Source organism: Rhinoraja longicauda, chromosome 8 (genome assembly GCF_053455715.1).
Source record: "Rhinoraja longicauda isolate Sanriku21f chromosome 8, sRhiLon1.1, whole genome shotgun sequence".
Taxonomy (NCBI): Eukaryota; Metazoa; Chordata; class Chondrichthyes; order Rajiformes; family Arhynchobatidae; genus Rhinoraja; species Rhinoraja longicauda.
Window position 1 is genome coordinate 15,618,513 of NC_135960.1, and position 20,600 is coordinate 15,639,112.

At 39.5% G+C, this 20,600-nt stretch overlaps 1 protein-coding gene across 2 annotated transcripts in view; it reads right to left on the reverse strand.

The window, feature by feature from the left end:
• Nucleotides 1-3,118: 3,118 nt before the first annotated feature.
• The window catches only part of epc2 (enhancer of polycomb 2), a 53,963-nt gene continuing 36,481 nt past the window's right edge, over nt 3,119-20,600 (reverse strand). For both annotated transcript variants that reach the window (XM_078403360.1, XM_078403359.1), the window contains exons 8-14: nt 20,432-20,521; nt 18,500-18,648; nt 16,247-16,587; nt 15,706-15,824; nt 14,395-14,554; nt 6,817-7,150; nt 3,119-4,473 (exon numbers count right to left, since the gene is read on the reverse strand). In XM_078403360.1, the coding sequence (XP_078259486.1) occupies nt 4,404-4,473; nt 6,817-7,150; nt 14,395-14,554; nt 15,706-15,824; nt 16,247-16,587; nt 18,500-18,648; nt 20,432-20,521 (1,263 nt within the window). In that variant the 3' untranslated portion in view covers nt 3,119-4,403. The remainder of the gene's footprint in view (nt 4,474-6,816; nt 7,151-14,394; nt 14,555-15,705; nt 15,825-16,246; nt 16,588-18,499; nt 18,649-20,431; nt 20,522-20,600) is intronic.

The window sequence follows — 20,600 nt, forward strand, 5'->3', positions numbered from 1 at the left end:
CAAAAATGGGAAGGATAATGATGAATGCTTCAATTTTACAAATAACTGTAATAACTGTAATAAGTGCTCCAAGCCAATATTTCAGTGCAGTCACAGAAACTGAAAACAAGGTTATAGACCAGAGCCTGTCCCCTTGGATTTTTGATGTATTCCAATATTAAAGAGAATGACACTTAAATAAAGCTGCAAATCTGAATTTTTAACAAATTTTTTCATACAAGATAGTGCTTCATAAATCATCCATAATTTGTTCCACAGATTTAAAAAAATATGGCTTACACTTAAATTGTGCCAATAAATTAAAAGGAGTGTCAGGAAACAGGACAGGATAAAAGCAGTCTTGATGCGCCACCATGTTGAGGCTGTCCAAGAAAGCATCAATGAAATCACAAACGGCAACAAATGTACACATAAAAGTTCCAGCAGAAAGGTATATCCAATGCCTTTCACAATGTTTGGGGCAAAGACCCATAATTTATTTATTTGCCTCTGTACTCCACAATTTAAGATTTGTAATAGAAAAAAAATCACATGTGGTTAAAGTCCACATTATCAGATTTTAAGGGCCATTTTTATACATTTTGGTTTCACCATGCAGAAATTACAGCTGTGTTTATACATAGTTTCCCCCCCCCCCCCCCCCCCATTTCAGGGCACCCATGTTTGGGACACATGGCTTCACAGGCATTTGTAATTGCTTAGGTGTGTTTAATTGCCTCCTTAATGCAGGTATAAGAGCTCTCAGCACCTCGTCTTTCCTCCAGTCTTTCCATCACCTTTGGAAACTTTTATTGCTGTTTATCAACATGAGGACCAAAGTTGTGCCAATGAAAGTCAAAGAAGCCATTATGAGACTGAGAAACAAGAATTAAACTGTTTTAGACATCAGCCAAACCTTAGGCTTACCAAAATCAACTGTTTGGAACATCATTAAGAAGAGAGCACTGGTGACTTTACTAATCGCAAAGGGACTGGCATGCCAAGAACTCCACAGCTGATGACAGAAACATTCTCTCTATAATAAAGAAAAACCCACAAACACCCATCCGACAGATCAGAAACACTCTTCAGGAGTCAGGTGTGGATTTGTCAATGACCACTGTCCGCAGAAAACTTCATGAACAGAAATACAGAGATTAAACTGCAAGATGCAAACCACTGGCTAGCTGCAAAAATAGGATGGCTGGGTTAGTTTGCCAAGAAGTACTTAAAAGAGCAACCACAGTGCTGGAAAAAGGTCTTGTGGACAGATGAGATGAAGATTAACTTATATCAGAATGATGGCAAGAGCAAAGTATGGAGGAGAGAAGGAACCGCCCAAGATCCAAAGCATACCACCTTATCTGTGAAACACGGTGGTGGGGGTGTATTGGTCTGGGTATGTATGGCTGCTGAAGGTACTGGCTCACTTACCTTCATTGATCATACAACTGCTGATGGTAGTAGCATAATGAATTCTGAAGTGTATAGACACATCCTATCTGCTCAAGTTCAAATGCCTCAAAACTCATTGGCCGGCGGTTCACTCTACAGCAAGACGATTCCAAACATACTGCTAAAGCAACAAAGGAGTTTTTCAAAGCTAAAAAAGTCAGTTCTTGAGTGGCCAAGTCAATCACCCGATCTGAACCCAATTGAGCATGACCTTTATATGCTGAAGAGAAATCTGAAGAGGACTATCCCCCAAAACAAGCATAAGCTAAAGATGGCTGCAATACAGGCCTGGCAGAGCATCACCAGAGAAGACACCCAGCAACTGGTGATGTCCATGAATCGCAGACTTCAAGCAGTTATTGCATGCAAAGGATATGCAACAAAATACTAAACATGACTACTTTCATTTACATGACATTGCTGTGTCCCAAACATTATGGTGCCCTGAAATGGGGGTCTATGTATAAACACTGCTGTAATTTCTAGATGGTAAAACCAAAATGTATAAAAATGGCCTTTATTAAAATCTGACAATGTGCACTTTAACCACATGTGACTTTTTCTATTACAAACCTCAAATTGTGGAGTACAGGGGCAAATAAATGATGGGTCTTTGTCCCGAACATTATGGAGGGCACTGTATGTAGTAATAATCAAACAAAGTTACAGATGGTAGTATTTTAGATTGCGTAGTTATGAATGAATTTATAAAGATGCTGTAATGGACAAAGTCTCTTTGAAACAGGCTAGAATTCCCCAAAACAGATGCAAACCAACATAACATTAATTTACCAGTCACATAAAAAATATGACATGCTGAAGATTGCAGTTTTGAACAATGGAAGTTAGTTTCTCACCAGGAGGCAGAGCAGCAGCGGGCAGGTTTAATGAGTGTTGTTTGATTGGATCATTGAGAGACACAGCAGCTATTAAGAAGTGAAGCTTTAGCAGATCAGCTGTTTTAAGAGAGATGGGGGTTCTGAAGTTGAAGTACTGTATTTGAGTTGAGGCTTTGGCTTGAAAGGCTAAGTGTACCAGGAAGGCTAAAAGGAGTAGGCAGGGTGCAGGAGTCCCTTGTGGCCATTCCCCTTGAAAACACATTATAATTAGTGCAGCACAGGAGATTCTGTAGCCGCAAACAAGTCTTCAGAATGGTGTGTTGCCTCACTGGTGTCAGGATCCAGGATTTCTTGGAGCGGCTGCCCAACATTCTCAAAAGGGACGGTAAGCAACCAGACGTCAGCAGGGACAAACCAGGGATCTACTGGCTAGTGAACCCGACATCTGTGGTGGGAAAGTTGTTGGAAGGGACTCTTGGAGACAAGATCTATTAACATTTGGAAAGGGACAACTGATTAAGAAGAGTCTATTTCTGATGTGCAAACACATGCTGACTCTTCCTAATCACAAATCTGATAAGAATTTTTTGAAGAGGTCAGCAAGAGGGTTGATGAGGGCAGGGCATTGGCTGTATGGACTTTAGCTAGGTCTTTGACCAGGTCCTGCCTGGAATCAAAGATGAGCTAGCCACTTGGATTCAAAATTGCCTTGGTGGAAGAAGGACTTAATTGTAGGTGTGTCCCCCCCCCCCAAATTGAAGGCCTTAAGAGTCAGCGCTGGGTCTATTGCTGTTTGTTAATTACCGATTTGGATGACAATGTAGTTAACGCTGTTTCTGTGCTGTACAACATAACTGGTTTGATTCCGAAAACAATGTGCTGATCCAATGGAAGTTTCATACTCAGGCGTTTGCTGATGGGTTTGTCCAGAAACTTGAATGTAACTTCATGCCAGCAAAATTCAAGTAACCATGCCAACTGTACTCTATGAAAACCCACACCTTTATCTCAAATATCATCAACACAGGATTTGTTTCATCTTATATCCAGAACCAAATGCAAATTTCTTGCAAGCAATCTATTTGAAAGGGCCAATTCACATCAAAATCTTTCCTGAAAATCTGTAAATGTATATTAGAGATAGAGAATATTTACTTTCAAAATCAGTTGGATCAAAACCATTAAGACTTTTGTAACACTGTTCTTTACATCTGTTAGCTTTATGACAGCAACGTGAATGTTTACTTTGGGAAATAATGCTAGTCCAAACCGATATTCTGATATGTATGTTTAATTTCCCTGCATTTTTTTTTCACTTAACAAGATCAAGTAACAAGGAAGTTGTCTGATGTAGTGCTGACACTAACATTCCAATACTAATACTGTTGAAAAGGCCTATGTAATAGTAATTGTATAAACTGATAAAAACACTATAGTCCAAACATAAAAGTCAGACAGTCTTTCTAACCTGTTACTTGCCTTGCAGCCACAGGAAAAGGAGCAAAATGGAAGTTGATCATCTTCAATTCTGTTTCACTACCCTCGCCCTCCAAAACAATAGAAAATACTATTTTTTTGTCTTGACTTAAATGTCTGATAAAGAAATGTCACTTAATATTTACCAAACATCCATCTATTCAATTTGAGAGAAAAAAAATTGAGTGAAAACTTTACAATGTACAAAAAATGACAAGGATTTACATGGCCTACCTAAATATCTTTAAATTTTTTTTAAGCACAAAGTTGATTTGTACAAGTTACAAAATGTAAACATGGCAAAATAAATAGTTAAAACAAGTGACAAAAGGATCCCAATTTCATGCTCATGATCCCATAGATTTGTGTCATATTCATTCTGTTGTAATTTCAAGTGCAAAGCATGATGAATATCTAGTATTCAAGTAACAGAAATACATAAGATGATACAAATAAACTATTATACAAGGTAGTGATCACCTGAACTTTACAAAATTTACATTTATATATTGACAATTTTATTTTACAATTATGATATGACACCATTCAGGTCCACATTTAGCAACTGCAATCCATTGGATGCCTTATTCCAATTCAGTCTGGAATAAAAGATTTCCATCACTGTACGTCTTGGATGAAGTGCTTTGGACGTCATTATGTCACCTCCATAGCAACCGTCTTGTCTGCAATACCATTCAATAATCTCTCTGGTTCACTGCTCTCCCTACGAGAAAAAAAAAACTATCTTTAATATTTTTCAGAAGTGTCATCTGCGACAAGCACGTATTTCCTTAACGCAAATTGAATATAACCATTGAGGAATCAGGGGACACTATTTGTATCCTGAGGGCTGAACTGGTCAGAATACAAATCCAGTCGGGAACGAAAAAAGGAGCAAAAAGTCACTTTGGAAATTGGCAAGCACGGGGGGGGGGGGGGGGGGGGGGGGGGGGGGGGGAAACACTATCTTGCAAAAACGGTCAAGAAGAAAAATGTTTCTGTTTAATTCCCCCTAACCAGACACTATTATCTCTTAAGGACACAGTTGCAACTTTCACCATGGGAGGGCCCCTGAAATTAACAAGCAATCTTCAAGTGACACTAGAACAATGATACTCTATTAAACAATGTTACATACAGCCTTTAGGATTTTTACAGTAGCAAAAAGAAACTTCTAGTTATTAAAAGCCTGTATTTATAAAAATCCTGTGGGGAAAGGTAACTTTGTAATTGTGTGCTTGAAACTCTAATCACTAACCCCCTTTCCCCATTGACACAATTGTTTTTATAACACTATTTTCTATAAGAGATTCCTTCGAAACTATTGTTGCATGATAGCAGAAGTACCTATACAACATAATTCCTTAAGATAAACACATTAGATCCAGTTTTAAATTAGTCCTGCTGAATTATTGCCTATTTCTATTCAAATAATAATCGACAATCAATATACCATCGATTAATAAATAAAACAAATAAATCGATTAATGTGGGGGTGGCAAACAAAACACAGTTGGTAGAGGTGTTGCCTCGCAGATCCAGAGTCCCTATTTCGATCCTGATCTCGGGAACTGTCTGTACGGAGTTTGTACGTTCTCCCTGTGACTATGTGGGTTTTCTCTGGGTGCTCTGGTTTCCTCCCACGCTCCAAAGGCATACAGGTTTGTCGGTTAATTGACTTTAAGTTGCAAAATTGTCCCTTGTGTGCAGGATAATGTTAATGCATGGGGCGATCGCTGGTCGGCGGGAATCCGGTGGGCCGAAGTCTCACAAGTCTAAAGTGTTGTCTGTGTGGAGTTTGTACGCTCCCTTTGACTACATGGGTTTTCTCAGAGTGCCCGGCTTTCCTCCCACATCAAAGATGTGCGAGTTTGAGGTTAATTGGCTTCTATAAATTGCCCCTAACGTGTAGCAATGGATGCGAAAGTGGGATAACATAGAACTAGTGTGAATGGGAAATCAATGGCGGGTGTAGATCCGATGGACAGAAGAGCCCATTTCCATACTGTATCTTTCAATCAATATACTATTGGACAAACAAACAAACTAGGAACAGAAGTAGGCTCTGCAATTTCAAACGATTGTGGCTGATTTGATCATTGCTTCAACGCCATATACCTGCCATCTCCAGTAACTTTTCACCCATAACGAAGCTGTCCAACTCCCCCTTAAAAATATTCAAAGATTCCACCCCCCTTTGAGGAAGAGAGTTCCAATTACATTTCCTGAAAGGAAAAAACTGTGGAATCCTCATCTGTCCTAAATGGCCAACACTTAATTTTAAATTGTGGTCCCCAAGTTTTCCTATTCTTCTATGCAAATCCAATAATAGATTTCAATCCAAAACACTCTAAAGAATAATCCCAGAAATATCAAACTTTAAACTCCCTATTTAAATTGGCAATTTGTAATTATGAATTTGTAGTTTTAATTTTGACAATTAATTTGTAGTTTTGAAATGACTACTTATGCCCCAGATGTTCAGAAGGATGCATAAGATAGTAATCAAGCTTTAAGCAACTGCTTTCTCCAATTGCATTACTTGGGTTTACTTCCACTGCTTGCCCTCTTATACAGCAAATCTATTTAGTTTTGTGGCCTGGTGGGTGAAGGAAAGACTGGGGGTTGGCATGGAAGTGTGGCTTTGAAGAGAGCTGCTGCCTCACAACTCAAACGTCCCTGTGACTGGGTGGGTTTCCCACAGCTTCAGTTTTTGTCCACATAACAAAGAGATGGAAATTGGTAGGTTAATTGGCTACTTCAAAATTGCGTGTAGGTAAGTGGTAGAATCTGCGGAGGAGCTGATGGGAATGTGGGGAGAAAACTGGATAAGTATAGGCTCACTGTAAATAGCTGGTTTATAGCACAGACTTAGTGGTCTGAAGACCCTGCTTTTTTTGCTGACATTACAGACGCCCCAGTTTCAAAGGAAACTTGACAGACACCCAAAAAAAGTAATCAAATATACGTTACAGAAGGCTCCTTAATCTACACACTAGAGCAGAGAAAGCAGTCCACTCTCAGAATCTAAACATACCCCCCCTTAATTGTGTATACTTTTACTTACCTCGCCAAGCTACTGATGGCACTACTGGGGGTCACCTTTGGCACCCTGTCAAGGCTAGTAGCAGCTGTGGCCAGCTTTAAGGCAGAAGGAGAAGGTGCTGAAGTCCTTGCACTGAGATGCACATTGACAGGTGTAACCACATTCATACTGTTCAGACGCACAGCTGTACCTATGCAGGAATTGTTCACAGGAAATGACTGGGGACTGCTTGTGCGTAATGCAGGGAACACATGATTTGCTGAGGTGCGATTGACAGTTCTTATAAGTTGTACAGTAGATAATCCTGGGCTGGAGGATGAAGTAACATTCGAAGGTTGAAGATTTCTATAGGTACCTGTGAAATAAAGCATGAAAGTCAATTAAAAGTAGACTCCTCACAGACGAACACTGATTCCCTTTATCATTCATCTGTTCACTGTGAATGGCTTGATTGTAATCATGTATAGTCTTTCCACTGACTGGTGAGAATGCAACAAAAGCTTTTCACTGTACCTTGGTACACATGACAATAAACTAAACCTTTTTGCTGATCCAAATGATGCAAGTGGAAAAAGTTTCAGAAACTTGCTATCTCCAAATCAAATAACTGGATTTTTTTAGCAGGAGGGGAAGCTCACTCAAAAGATCCAGTGAGAGAAATATGGTCGCATGGGACAACACTATCAATCGTGCTCTTATAAAATATGACTTGAGGGAATATTGGACTGATACCTGCCAAATTAGGCAGAAACCCCGAATGAAGTACAGTAGTAGTAGTTTACATCAATCTTTGCCAAAACAATGCTGTCAAGAGTCCTGGAAAAGGAGGATGTGGTTGAGATTTTGAATGGCACTAGAATGAGATCGTGACAGGGATGGATTTCTTTGTGTGGATTGATGAAAATATCCATGCGGACTTCGAAAGGCAAATCATATCCATCCTGACAGGTGTTTTGAAGTTCAATGAGGTTTCACATGAAATTTAATGCTGATAAGTGTAACTTTTAGGTAGGAAAAATGAAATAAGACAAAGAATGTTCAAGAGCACAACTCTAAAAAGGGGTATGAAAAGAGATCTGGAGGTGTATGTGAATTTTTCACTGAAAAGTAGTTAAAAAGATTAAGTGTTTAAGAGCACATGAGCAAAGAAGTCATGATGAACCGTCAGAAAACACAGATTTGGCCACAACTGTGCTCAGTTCTATACAAAGCATAAATGAAGGTTTTGGAAATTGCAGATTTATCAAAATAATACCAAGGGGGAGAGACTTTAGAATTTTTATCCTTGGAGCGACAGAGGTTAAGAAGAGATCTGATAGACATTTTAAGTCATGAATAGCAGGCAGTGGATAGAAACTTCTCTCAAGGGCATGAATCATAATCATACTTTATTAGCCAAGTATGTTTTGCAACACTCGAGGAATTTGATTTGCCATACAGTCATACCATTAAGGTACAGAATGAAGGAGGAATGAACCAAAAATAGTACAAGAAAAACCTTTTAAAATGCTGAGTATCAAGGGCACTGTCACGTCTTGTGCTCGTCTTGCACTCATTCAGTTTAAGGTTATACACAGGGTCCATTTTTCTAAATCAAGACTGTCTGGGATTTATCCAGAGGTGGAGGATAAATGTGATAGATGTTCGGGCCCACGCTGTCATTTGAGCCATATGTTTTTCCTTTGTCCACGATGACATAATTTCTTGGTCCGGCTACTTTAACATAATGTCTACCGTAATGGGAATACATCTACAGCCCTGTCCATTGATAGCCATCTTTGGGACCCTGGATGAGTCAGGTCGATTGAACGCTGTGCAAAAAGAAATTATTAATTTTACATCGTTAATAGCCAGACGTCGCCTACTCCTACAGTGGAAATCTCCTAACCCTCCCTCTGTGTCACAATGGCTCAAAAATGCAGTGTTTTTTCTTAAACTTGAGAAAATTAAATATACATTGAGGGGATGTACTGATAATCTTTTTCACAAGAGTCATAGAGTCCTACAGCACAGAAAGAGGCCCTTCGGCCCATCGTGTCCGTGCCGCCCGTTACCAAACACAAACAACAAATGGCAACCTTTCTTATCATACTTCACAGACTTGCAGGTTCTGCCGGACTAAGGGCTGTTTTGTTAAATTCTGTTATGTGTAGGTGCACTCTTCATTCTTAATTAGCCAGGGTGGGGTGTGTGACTGATGATATGGTTGGATTCTTGGGATTTCGCATTACTATTTAAAAAAAAAAAAAAATCTATTTCGTTTATGTTTCTGTATATTCTTGTATTTTTCTTTTGTGTATTATTTGAGTGTTTCCTATTAACATGTCTCTTTTCTTCTTAGTGTTGATTTATTTAAAATGTATATCTGCACGTTCATTGCTATGACATCATTTAAATCTGTTCCGAATAAAAATATTTTGCAAAACGAAAAAAGGGCATGGACGCCAAGACAGAAATAAAGGCAAATTCAATTGTAACACTTTAAAGGGAGTTATTAAGTGTCTGAAAGAATTAGCAGGGCTACAGGGAGAGAACTTAATTGGATTGCTCCTACTTATAGGTGGTTTGAATATAACAGGCTTTTTGTTACCACATAGGATGAAGCTATTTGCAGCATACCTCATACAACCGTGATGCCTTTCTGCACTAGCTCCATTTGTCTGCATTGGGCCTACATCCATCTGCACCTTTCCTGGCTAACTACCTGTCCAAATGCCTTTTAAATGTTGTAATTGTATCTGTCTCTCCCACCTCCTCTGACAATTCCAGATAAGAAATTATAATCTTGTACCAAGAGCACGTTCAGTTTCTCCTGTCTAAATCTTAAATCTATAGACCCTCTTTTCTGAAACCATCCAAGTAAATTTTGTGGAGGAAACAAAAATATAAATTAGGCAACTTCAAAAGCTAAATAAACAAAGGAAATCAAACTCTTCTGCAAAAAGCGATGGTTTATGCTGCTATTACTAAAAATGACAAATCACTTCATTCAATGAGACGACTTCTAAGTTTCTGCCACAAACCACTTTTTAAAATTAACTGATCATGAAAAAAAGTGACTAAGAGTTTTTATTTTGAAATGATGGGATTGTTTAGATGAAAATAAGTTCCACTTTCTAGAATGAAAACTTCTCCAATGCCACCATTGTCAAACAACACGGGAGTCAAGGCTGTTTTATTATCATATGTCCCGAAATGGAACAATTGGATTCTTACTTTACAGCAGGAAAGCAAGTATGCAAACAATACCCAGTAGATATCATAATAAACAAAAAGTTCAACACATTATTTAAAAATCTACATGGAACATTACAGCCAAGAACAAGAAGTTTGTCCCATCATGTCTGTACCGAACATGATGCCAAGACCAACTTTTATTTATCTGCACATCATCAATATCCCTTCAGATCCATGTGCCTATCTAAAAGTCTCTTAAATGCTACTATCGTATCTACCTCTACCACCAATCGTGCCACCAATCCCTACCTCTACCACTAGTTCCAGGCACTCATGATACTTATCAATTTTGCAAGTTGTGTGCAGAATAGCATGGATTTATGGCTATCAACTATGTCACTGTGGAAACTAGGAATTGCACATGCTAGTTTACAAAAGACACAAAGTGCTGGAGTAACTAACTGGTCAGGCATCATCTATCTCACTGTAGCAGGGTATCTCATCCATTTTTGTCTCCTTCCTACATTTATCTGGTGTTTTTTTTTTTAACAGAAAATTCACTTATAAAATATCTTTTCTAGGTTAAAAAAAACCTTGATCCTTACATATCCTTTGAACTTTGCCCTATTTATCTTAAACCTCTGCTCTCTAGTTATTTGATATTTCCATCACACGAAGAGGGATTTGACTGTCAAACTATCTCTCTCATAATTTTATATTTTTCTCTCAGGTCTACCCTCAAACTCCAGTGTTCCAGAGAAAGCAATCCAAGTCATAGCTTTAAAAAAACCCTAATCCAGGCATCATTATGGCAAACCTTGCTATGGAAAGCTTCAAATTCATGTGAAAAAAATATAATTATTGGTTTCAACCTTTTGTTTTGGATGAAAGGATTAAAAAAAATTATTGTGCAAATTAATCGAATCGCTGATCGCTATTTTTTCATCCGATCAGTTTCTATGTCCACCATTCTTATATTTTAAACTGATAACATTCAAAATCAATTAAATACTAAATAACATTACACCGGCACTGCATCAGTATTGCACCATCCGCATGCTGTTTTATCATTTGAGAAGAACTCATCAGGCAATTTGCAAAATGGATATCAAGCAATTCCCAAAATGTAGTCCAAGGCGGAGGACAAAGATCATAACCTTGCAGCAACATGTCTCAAAATGATAGCAAGATTGCACAGTCGGTAGCAGTGAGCCAAGCTCCTGTATTCAGTATTGTCAAGCAAGGGCCTGAAATTGGATCACCATCACCCAAGAAGAAGCGCAGATGACGTCACAAAAAGACCACTCCAAGAGATGAGGCCTTACTGATTCAGGAAAGTAAGGAGGATCTGAGAAAGACAAGCGATGCCCTGAAGACAGATCTGGAGGCAGCAGGAGTCTCAATAAGCTTATGCACTATGCGCTAACACCACCTTGGAATCGGACATACGTTCAAAGACTTGTGAAGAAACAACTTCTAACTTCTACAATGTAGAAGAAACAATACCAGTGGGCCATAAAATATAAAGATTAGAAACATAGAAAACAGGTGCAGGAGTAGGCCCTTTGAGCGAGCACCGCCATTCAATATGATCATCCAAAATCAGTACCCAGTTCTTGCTTTCTCCCCATATCCCTTGATATCTAACTCTCTCTTGAATACATCCAGTGAATTGGCCTCCACCGCCTTCTGTGTCAGAGAATTCCACAGATTCACAACTCTCTGGGTGGAAAAGTTTTTCCACGTCTCAGTCCTAAATGGCCTACCCCTTATTCTTAAACTGTGACCCCTGGTTCTGGACTCCAACAACAGCGGGAACATTTTTCTTGCATCTATCCTGTCCAATCTCTTAAGACTTTTGTATGTTTCTATAAGATCCCCTCTCATCCTTCTAAATTCCAGTGAATGTAAGCCCAGTTGATCCATTCTTTCATCATGTCAGTCCCGCCATCCTGGGAACTAACCTGGTGAACCTACACTGCATTCTCTCAATAGCAAGAATGTCCTTCCTCATATTAGGAGTCGAAAACTACACACAATATTCCAGGTGTGGTCTCACGGGGGGCCTGTACAACTGCAGTAGGACCACCTTGCTCCTATACTCAACTCCTCTTGCCATGAAGCCCAACATGCAATTTGCTTTCTTCACTGCTTGCTGTACCTGCATGCTTACTTTCAGTGACTGATGTACAAGGACACCGAAGCCTCGTTGCACCTCCCCTTTTCCTAATCTGACACCATTCAGATAATAATCTGCCTTCTTGTTCTTGCCACCAAAGTGGATCACCTCACATTTATCCACATTATATTGCATCTACCCACTCACCCAACCTATCCAAGTCACCCTGCAGCCTCATAGCAACTTTCTCGCATCTCATCCTGCCACCCAGCTTTGTCATCCTCAAACTTGGAGATGTTACATTTAATTCCCTCGTCTAAATCTTTAATAAATATTTTGTAAATAACTGGGGTCCCAGCAGTGAGCCTTGCGGCACCCCTCTAGTCACTGCCTGCCATTCTGAAAAGGACCTGTTAATTCCTACTCTTTGCTTCCTGTCTGCTAACTAGTTCTCTATCCATGTCAATACCCTACTCCCAATACCATGTGCTCTAATTTTGCACACTCTTGTGTGGGACCTTGTCAAATGCTTTTTCAAAGTCCAAATACACCACATCCACTGGCTCTCCCTTACTTATTACACCCTCAGAAAATTCCAGAAGATTAGCCAAGCATGATTTCCCCTTCATAAATCCATGCTGACTTGGACCGATCCCGACACTGCTTTCCAAATACACTGCTATTACATCTTTAATAATTGACTCAAGCATCTTCCCCACCCTCAATAGCAGGCTAACTGGTCTATAATTCCCTGTTTTCTCTCTCCCTCCTTTCTTAAAAAATGGGGTTACATTAACCACCCTCGTACCCGTTTGAATTGTGAGAACTGGAGAAAGGGTTTAAAGCCATTTCCTGCTTCAGTTGGACATCCGGTGAGAAATTGCCACATTGACCATGGAAAATAGGTGAAGGAGTAGGCGATTCGGCCCTTCAAAGCATTCAATATGATCATGGCTGATCATCCAAACTCAATACCCCGTTCCTGCTTTTCTCCCATATCCCTTGATTCCATTAGCCCTTAGAGCTAAATTTAACTCTCTCTTGAAACATCCTGAAATGATGTACTGGGCTTATTTCAGCTACTATGGTGTTGATCCACTGCATCTAATTGGCAGAATGATGAGATCATCTCAATATATCGATGTATTGCACAGAAGAGCTGTGCCGGAGATGGCAAATATTTTTCCAGATGGATCTGCACTGTGCACTGTGCCACACAGCAAAGATGGTGCCCCAATTTTTCCCAGCAGAGGAAAATGTGTGTCTTGGACTGGTTACTCCCCTGACCTGAATCCAATTGAGAATTTGTGGTCAATTATCAATGAGAAACTGAAAGGAAACGATGTACCATGAAACAGAGGCTCACCGAGGCAGCATTTCAGCGGTGTTCTGAAGCTAAAAAAACTCCTTGGAATATATCTGAATTTGGTCGATTCCATGCCAAATCATGTCAAAAACTTGACAAATAACCCTGGTGGACATGTAATGTACTAAAGACATAATGGTGCAATGATAATGAATAAAGGGTAGCCCTGTGACATGTTTATATTGACGTAATATTTGAGCGTGTGCACGATTCAATTAATTTGCACAAGGATATATTGGCTATCTGCAGCATTCACAATGGTCAATAAGTAATGAATTCACTCATCTATATATTAAAACTCATTTGTTTGTTCGTTCCTGAACTACAGCCAAAACGCTACATGATAGCGGACATTTTTAGGCCCACCTTACTCACCCTTTGGTCCCTTTGGTGCTAATGGAAGAAGTTTAATTGAAATCGGTGTCATATTTTTTTGTTATTCACATTTTAAAAGTTTAAATCTATCTCCCAGGGAGGGAGGGGAAGGGAGAGAGGATAAGGGGGGGGGGGGATGGAGTGGAAGGGGGAAGGGCAGAGGGAGGGAGAGGGGAGGGGGTGGAATGGGAGAGGAGGAGAGGGACCAATGCAGGAGAAGTTTGGGGCCAACGGGTCCACTTGGCCTAGTTTATGCTAAAATTGACGATGAATAATGCTACGCCTCCAAAACTGTAGCGGCTTACATCACTATACCATCACCAAAAGGATCATTGAATAAATCTCTGAAGAAGCAATGAAATACATAATAATATCATTCAACTGATAGTCTGATATTCAAAGCAGGTCACAACAGCAAGCTACTAGTAACATTACTGACACATCGCAAGGCATTCACGTTTTCTAAGTTTTTGGATTACCCCAGCAAAATATGAGAATTATTTTCCCCTAAATGCATTCATATTTATCACATGATTTACAGACAACAGCATTTTTGTCTCACCTGCAGATTGGACAACACCATTGACGTTTGTCGTCTGACCTGCAGCATCCTTGGAAACCTCTGCCTGACTTGGTCCAGGAGCACTGATAACAGCTGAGGCTGCAAAGTGCGCACTAGCTGAATCTAGTGTTTTCGAAGAGCTGTCAGATATCCTGGATCCCTGAAAATATATTTCATAAGTGAATTTTTTTACAAAAAGCCCCCAGATAAATGCAGAAAGTGGACAGGAGGGGGATACCCTGCTACAGTAAAATAATTGATAGCCATAAATCAATTGCATTCAACCCATATCTTGTAATATTGATAATTTGCTACATTATTTTTTTTAAAACAAGACCGAATAGAGGGAGAGGCTTCTTTACTCCATACTTCCCTTCTTCCAAAATCCAACCCTAACCATTATCTTTCCAATTGTGTCCTGGATGCATTTATTTTTCAGCAAACTATTCCAGTTAATTACACACTAAAAAAAACTGATGCTTTTCCCTTCAATAATATCAGTATGGCTCATCAACCAATCTACAGAAAATACATCAAAAGAAAAAAAATCTACGACTTCATGTCTGTTACTTGGTTAAAATGCTTAAAATGTCAAGTGATACCATATTAAATATTTACAATAATTGGTCAAAAAATTGCAAAATAATTTGCAATTAAAGTTTCAATAGAGATTTAATAAGGGGTGACAATGAAGCAGCTCTTCTTGTACAACAGCAGAGAGGTTAAGGTACTCGATTAGCAAAACAGAAAAACAGGAAGAACTCAGTGGGTTAACCAGCATCCATGGAGGCAAAAGTAGTAATCTGATGTTTTGGACACTGAATAACCTGAATACAAAGAACCATTTAGAGTGCAGAAGCAAATATCTGAAATTAAATTAACAGACATGGAAGCTTTATCCTGTACCTGTACACTGTGGACGACTTGATTGTAATCATGTATATTCACTGACTGGATAGCACGCAACAAAAAAACTTTTCACTGTGCCTCGGTACAAGTGACAAGAGTCAACTAAGCTAACGTTCTTTGATAAATGTTAAGCTTGGTCGTGTTCCAAACCAAGCTATGGCATTCTCAAGCTGTGTGATCATCTATGATGATGTCCATTTGAGCCTATTGTACTGAAGATGACAAGTTATAGGCACTCACATTTGACCTGTACCATGCCAAATCTAATAGTGTCAGTGCCAGATCTAAAGAAACACTGGATTCATAACATCCCATTCCCCAGCTCAAACACTCTTCCTGTTACTTGGGAGTAGCATTGCGTATAAAAGCTACGGTCGAATTTGCTACATAAGTCTATATTACCTGTGAACTTCCATGCGAGACGTTTGAGGAATGTTGTCGCTGCATCTGTGCTAACTGCTGCCTTTGCATCTGAACAAGCTGTTGTTGATGGGTGTGGTACTGCTCTTCTGTTATGCCACCTATGAAGCAAATATCTTAATATCATTATGGAATATCAGCTGAACAGTAAATAACCTTAAATTGTCAGCCTGCGTAGCTTATTTACTTTTCTTTCCCCAGCTGGATGACCATTCTATTTCTGAAATTAAGCACATATATTCTTGCTTGCATGTAAATCATAAAACACAAGTTCTACATTCAATGAAGCAGTGAAGAGAGATGAACAACTGGGTGTCAATGTAATGTAATGAGGCAATGTAATATGTCTATGGTTTGCAGCTAAAGGTTTAATAGACATTATTAAATCAGTTACAATACCATCTAATTAAATAGCATATCCAATATAGCAAGAACTACCCAAGCATTACCAAACAGAAAATAAATGCACTAGGTCATGGGATATTTGGGGCAGGATACAAAGACGAATAAATAAAAATCTTACCAGATATCCTATTCCTGCTGGTGATCATGGTACTTGACGATAAAATAGAAGACATTGGAATTCTTCTTTTATTCACATTCTGTCCTAATTTTTTGGAAGTACAGCGATTATCACTGTCCTGAAGCTGGGTTATCCGAGGCTGGAAGTGCCGTAATCGGCAAGCTTTAATATTGCTTAGTATTTCACTAAGTGACAGTCTATTTGTAAAGTCTTTATTGGAAGAAATGGTCCATGAGTCGTCAGATGAAAAAGCAGCTGGGGAGCTGGGAGATGACAGCATTTCTGGGTCAATTTGCCGTAAAATATGATCATGATCTGTGGATGCGCGATCTAGCAAATACCTAAAACGAAAGAGATGGCAGAGAAAAATACATATTTTACATTGCCATTGTTGATATAATCACAATATCAGCAAATTAAAAAACAAATCCTGTTCCACTTTGCTTTCACATTCTTGATTGTAGCACTTCTGACTCATCAAATTTTGACTTTCCTTTGCAACATAATTTATAATTCATCCAATTTTTTCCCTCATAACAATCACATTCATTTATAATTAATTTGAGCTTCATGCGTGGGACAAAAATTGAACACCATTTGGACAAGTGCAAACACCAATTTTAATAGCAAACTCAGCTGTGTTGTTTGAGCCTAGCACAAGCTAGCATGAAAATATTTTCTGTGCAGTAATTTATCTTTGGTATTTCTGCAATGTCTCAGCAATGGTGCTTGTTAGTTGTAATCATACTGCCCTGTATTATAATTGTGAGGAATCAAGACCTAATGTACAAAACCGTTCACCCCTCTGCCACATTTCGATATCAAGTCAGGCAGGGACATTCAGAAAGGCAGATGGTTTGGCATGAGGGAAAGATCTGGGATTTTAAAAGCAGCTGAATGATCAATGGTCGTGGTGATCAGTAGTGTTATTGTAGGGGAGTAGTGGGAAAGGAGTGAGTAAGGATAGTAGCACAAAGCTACAAAGTGGGGGAAAAATAGCTTAATGAGTCGTAGGCTTGGAGAATATTTTGAGAGGGAACACATTGAAGCCATTGAAGGATTGCAAACCAATCAGGGCAGCAAACAAGAAAATTGGGCAAACAAAAATTGATATGCTAAAACATGGGCAATTTAGATAAATTCATTTAATGGAGAGCAAAGGGCAGAAGAGCGGCACATACAGCAATTACAAAAGGAAACGAGTGCACGGCGAAGAGGTTCAGCAACAAATGGTCTGAAGTAACCTGGAAATAGGCACTGCTACATGAGTAGAAATGGAAGTTTTGTGTCATCAAATAAAAGATTATGTGGAGGTTATATGCGACACAGTGGTTATAACTTTACTAGAACTTTACCCTGCAGCCCACAATGCTCAGATGTGTAATCTGCAAACAGCAGGCAGATAACAAATCAAATAAATCCAAGCAAAAAAGTCCTTAACGCTGCTCAATATATCTCTTAAAAAACAGTGAGATGCAAAACTAAACTGCACTGAGCTACCAAGTCTGCCTCCCCCAAAAGTCTAAACTTACAACCAATTTAAAAAAAATATTCAGGTCATGCATTTCCATTTTTTTTGTCATCATTCAGATTTCCACAATTTTCAGTATTTTGCTTTTATTATTGTTAAATTAAATAGAACATAGAACAGTACAATGTTTGTGTTGAACATGATATCAAATTAAACCGATCTCATCCACCTGCACATGATCCATATCCCCTATTCCCTGCACTTCAATTTGCGTATCTGAAAGCCTCTTAAACGCCACTATCGTATCTGTCTCCACCATCACTCCTGGCAATGTGTTCCATGTTCCATGTGTGTAAAAAAAAAATTAAAAAATAGATTTTAAACTTGCCTCGCTTGCACATCTCTATTAAACTTTCTCCCTCATCCTATACCTATGCCCTCTGGTGTTGGACATTCCCACTCTGCGAGAAAGGTTCTGACTGTCTACTCCAATGATGCCTCTGAGAAATGTATATACTTTTATCAAGTCTCCCCTCAATCTCTGATGGTCCAGAGAAAGCAATCCAAATCTATCCAACCTCCCCCTATAGCTGAAACCCTTTAATCCATGCAGCATTCTAGTAAACCTCCACTCCACTGGTAAAGGTTCAAAGGTCTTCCTATTATAGAACAGCATTTCACAATTGCAGTTTCATTGAACTATATTACCAAGTTGCTCAGTGCACAATTCTTAAAATTCATTTCTGTTTAATTGGTAACATCCACAAAGATTAATTACATACCTTCCCCCACGTCCTACGCGCCTCCGTGCTAAACCTATGCACCTTCTTGGAACAGTGAGTGTGGTCAAGCAATATCTATAACATGAATCACTTAACCCAGCTGGTTCTGTGGTCTGCCATGGACAGGAACTCATCTGATCCACATTAGGCTATAAACAGACAAAAGATGTTTTGTATTAAATCGTTAGTTAAGAATGGTTATTTGATTTATCAGTTCTGCCATGGGTCGAAAAAGGCTTCTTATGACCTTAAAATAACTAACATGATCCTGTCAAGATAAGAAACTGTCAAGATTCAGCTAATGCAGAACTGTTTTGAATTCAGTTAAAAACTTCATGAACAAAATTTGAAATGATGATTACATCATTTATCCAAGAACCCCAAATTGCCCACTAGGAATTTTTTAGGGTTTTGATATTTTATTATTCTGCCATTTAATTCCATGCAAGCTCTCATTAAACCATCAAACCATTGTTATTTTGCTTGGAATTGTTAAGACAGAATCACAATGTGCTGGAGAAGTTGCAGAGCAGATTCACCAGGTTGCTGTTCAAGAATCTGATATTTGTTAGTAGTAGCTGTTCCTGAATCTGGTGGTTTAAGACTTCTGTACCTCCTACCTATGGTAGCAACGAAACAAGGGCATGACTGGGATGGAAGGAATCCTTGATGACAGTTATCGTTTAGCAGCATCTCATGTAGATAATTTTGATGGTGGGAAGGGCTGTACCTATGATGGAGCAGGCAGAGCCCACCACCTCTACAACTTCATGCATTCCTGCGCATTGGAATTGCAATACCAAGCAATGATGCCTGGTAGTCAGTCAGAGTATTTTCTGAAGTGCACCTGTAGAGGTATGTTAAGAGTATTCAGTGGTATTGTGGCGCGTCGAAAAAACGTGTGTCATCTGCTGTGATGCCCCGCAGCTGGAACTGAGCCTCCACTTGGTGAAACCAAACGCGAGGCCGGGTGGTCCAGAATGTCGGGAGCTTGATGGCTACCGCGTCAACAGCTGTGGCCTGGTCGGCCTGCGAGCCGGGCGAACGGTCGGCTTTCCATCTTGCGTCCATTATATCATCAATGGACTGTTCGAGGTCACCAATGTGGCACGTCGAAAAAGGCCCGAAATAAAGGCGAGGAGCCGGGTATTTCGGGAGGTTTGATTTTATTACGGTTGTCAGACCGGTCAAGTCTGCCAGAAGAGAATGAGCGCCCAAAACCTCGTCCTTTATATCCGTAGCAAAGGGCCGCCCCCCTGGACCGGTCCACTCCCGTGCCGAGGGGTCGGTAGTGGTATGGCCCGACCCTTGGGAGCCGCCACAGTATGCTGAATCTCTTTAAACTTCTAAGAAAGTAGAAGCACTGGCATAATTTCTTCACGATTATACCCAGGTTCTGGGCCCAGGACAGGTCCCTTAAAGATGTCAATGCCTAGAAATTTGAAGTTGCTAGCTCTCTCCACCACCAACCTACCAATTAAAACTGGTGCATGGTCTCCTAACTTGCCTTTTCTGAAGTTACTGATTAGTTCTTTGGTTTTGGTGACGTTCAACGAGGTTGTTGCGATGCCACTCCACCAGGTGTTCTCTCTCACTACTGTACGCTAACTCCTCACGGCTTGCGAGTTGGCCAATAACAGTGGTGTCACAATGAACTCGTATATGGAATTGGAGTTATGCTTAACCACACAATCATGGATGTAAAGTGAGCAGAACAGGGGGATTAGCAAGCAGGCTTGAAGAGAACCTTTGTTGATGGTCTGCCATCAAGGAAGTTGCAAATGGAGGTACAGCGATACACCAATGCAATACAATAGCTGTACTTAGGTTTAATTAGTTTATCCATGTAAATGCTTCAATACAAATGATAAAAATACCATATTTCAAACTACTACTTTATACTCAGAAGTTGCGTATTGCATATTTACTTACAGCGTAGTACTGGCAACCAGCTTTCCTCTTGAAAGCAAAGAGCCCATCAGGGTCACTGTCTTCCTCAGGTTCTGATATTGGAGAAGGAACCTAGCAAAAACAAAACATTTCAGTGAATTGGTAACATTAATATATGGAAATGTTTAGAATAATTTCAGAATCAAAGTTT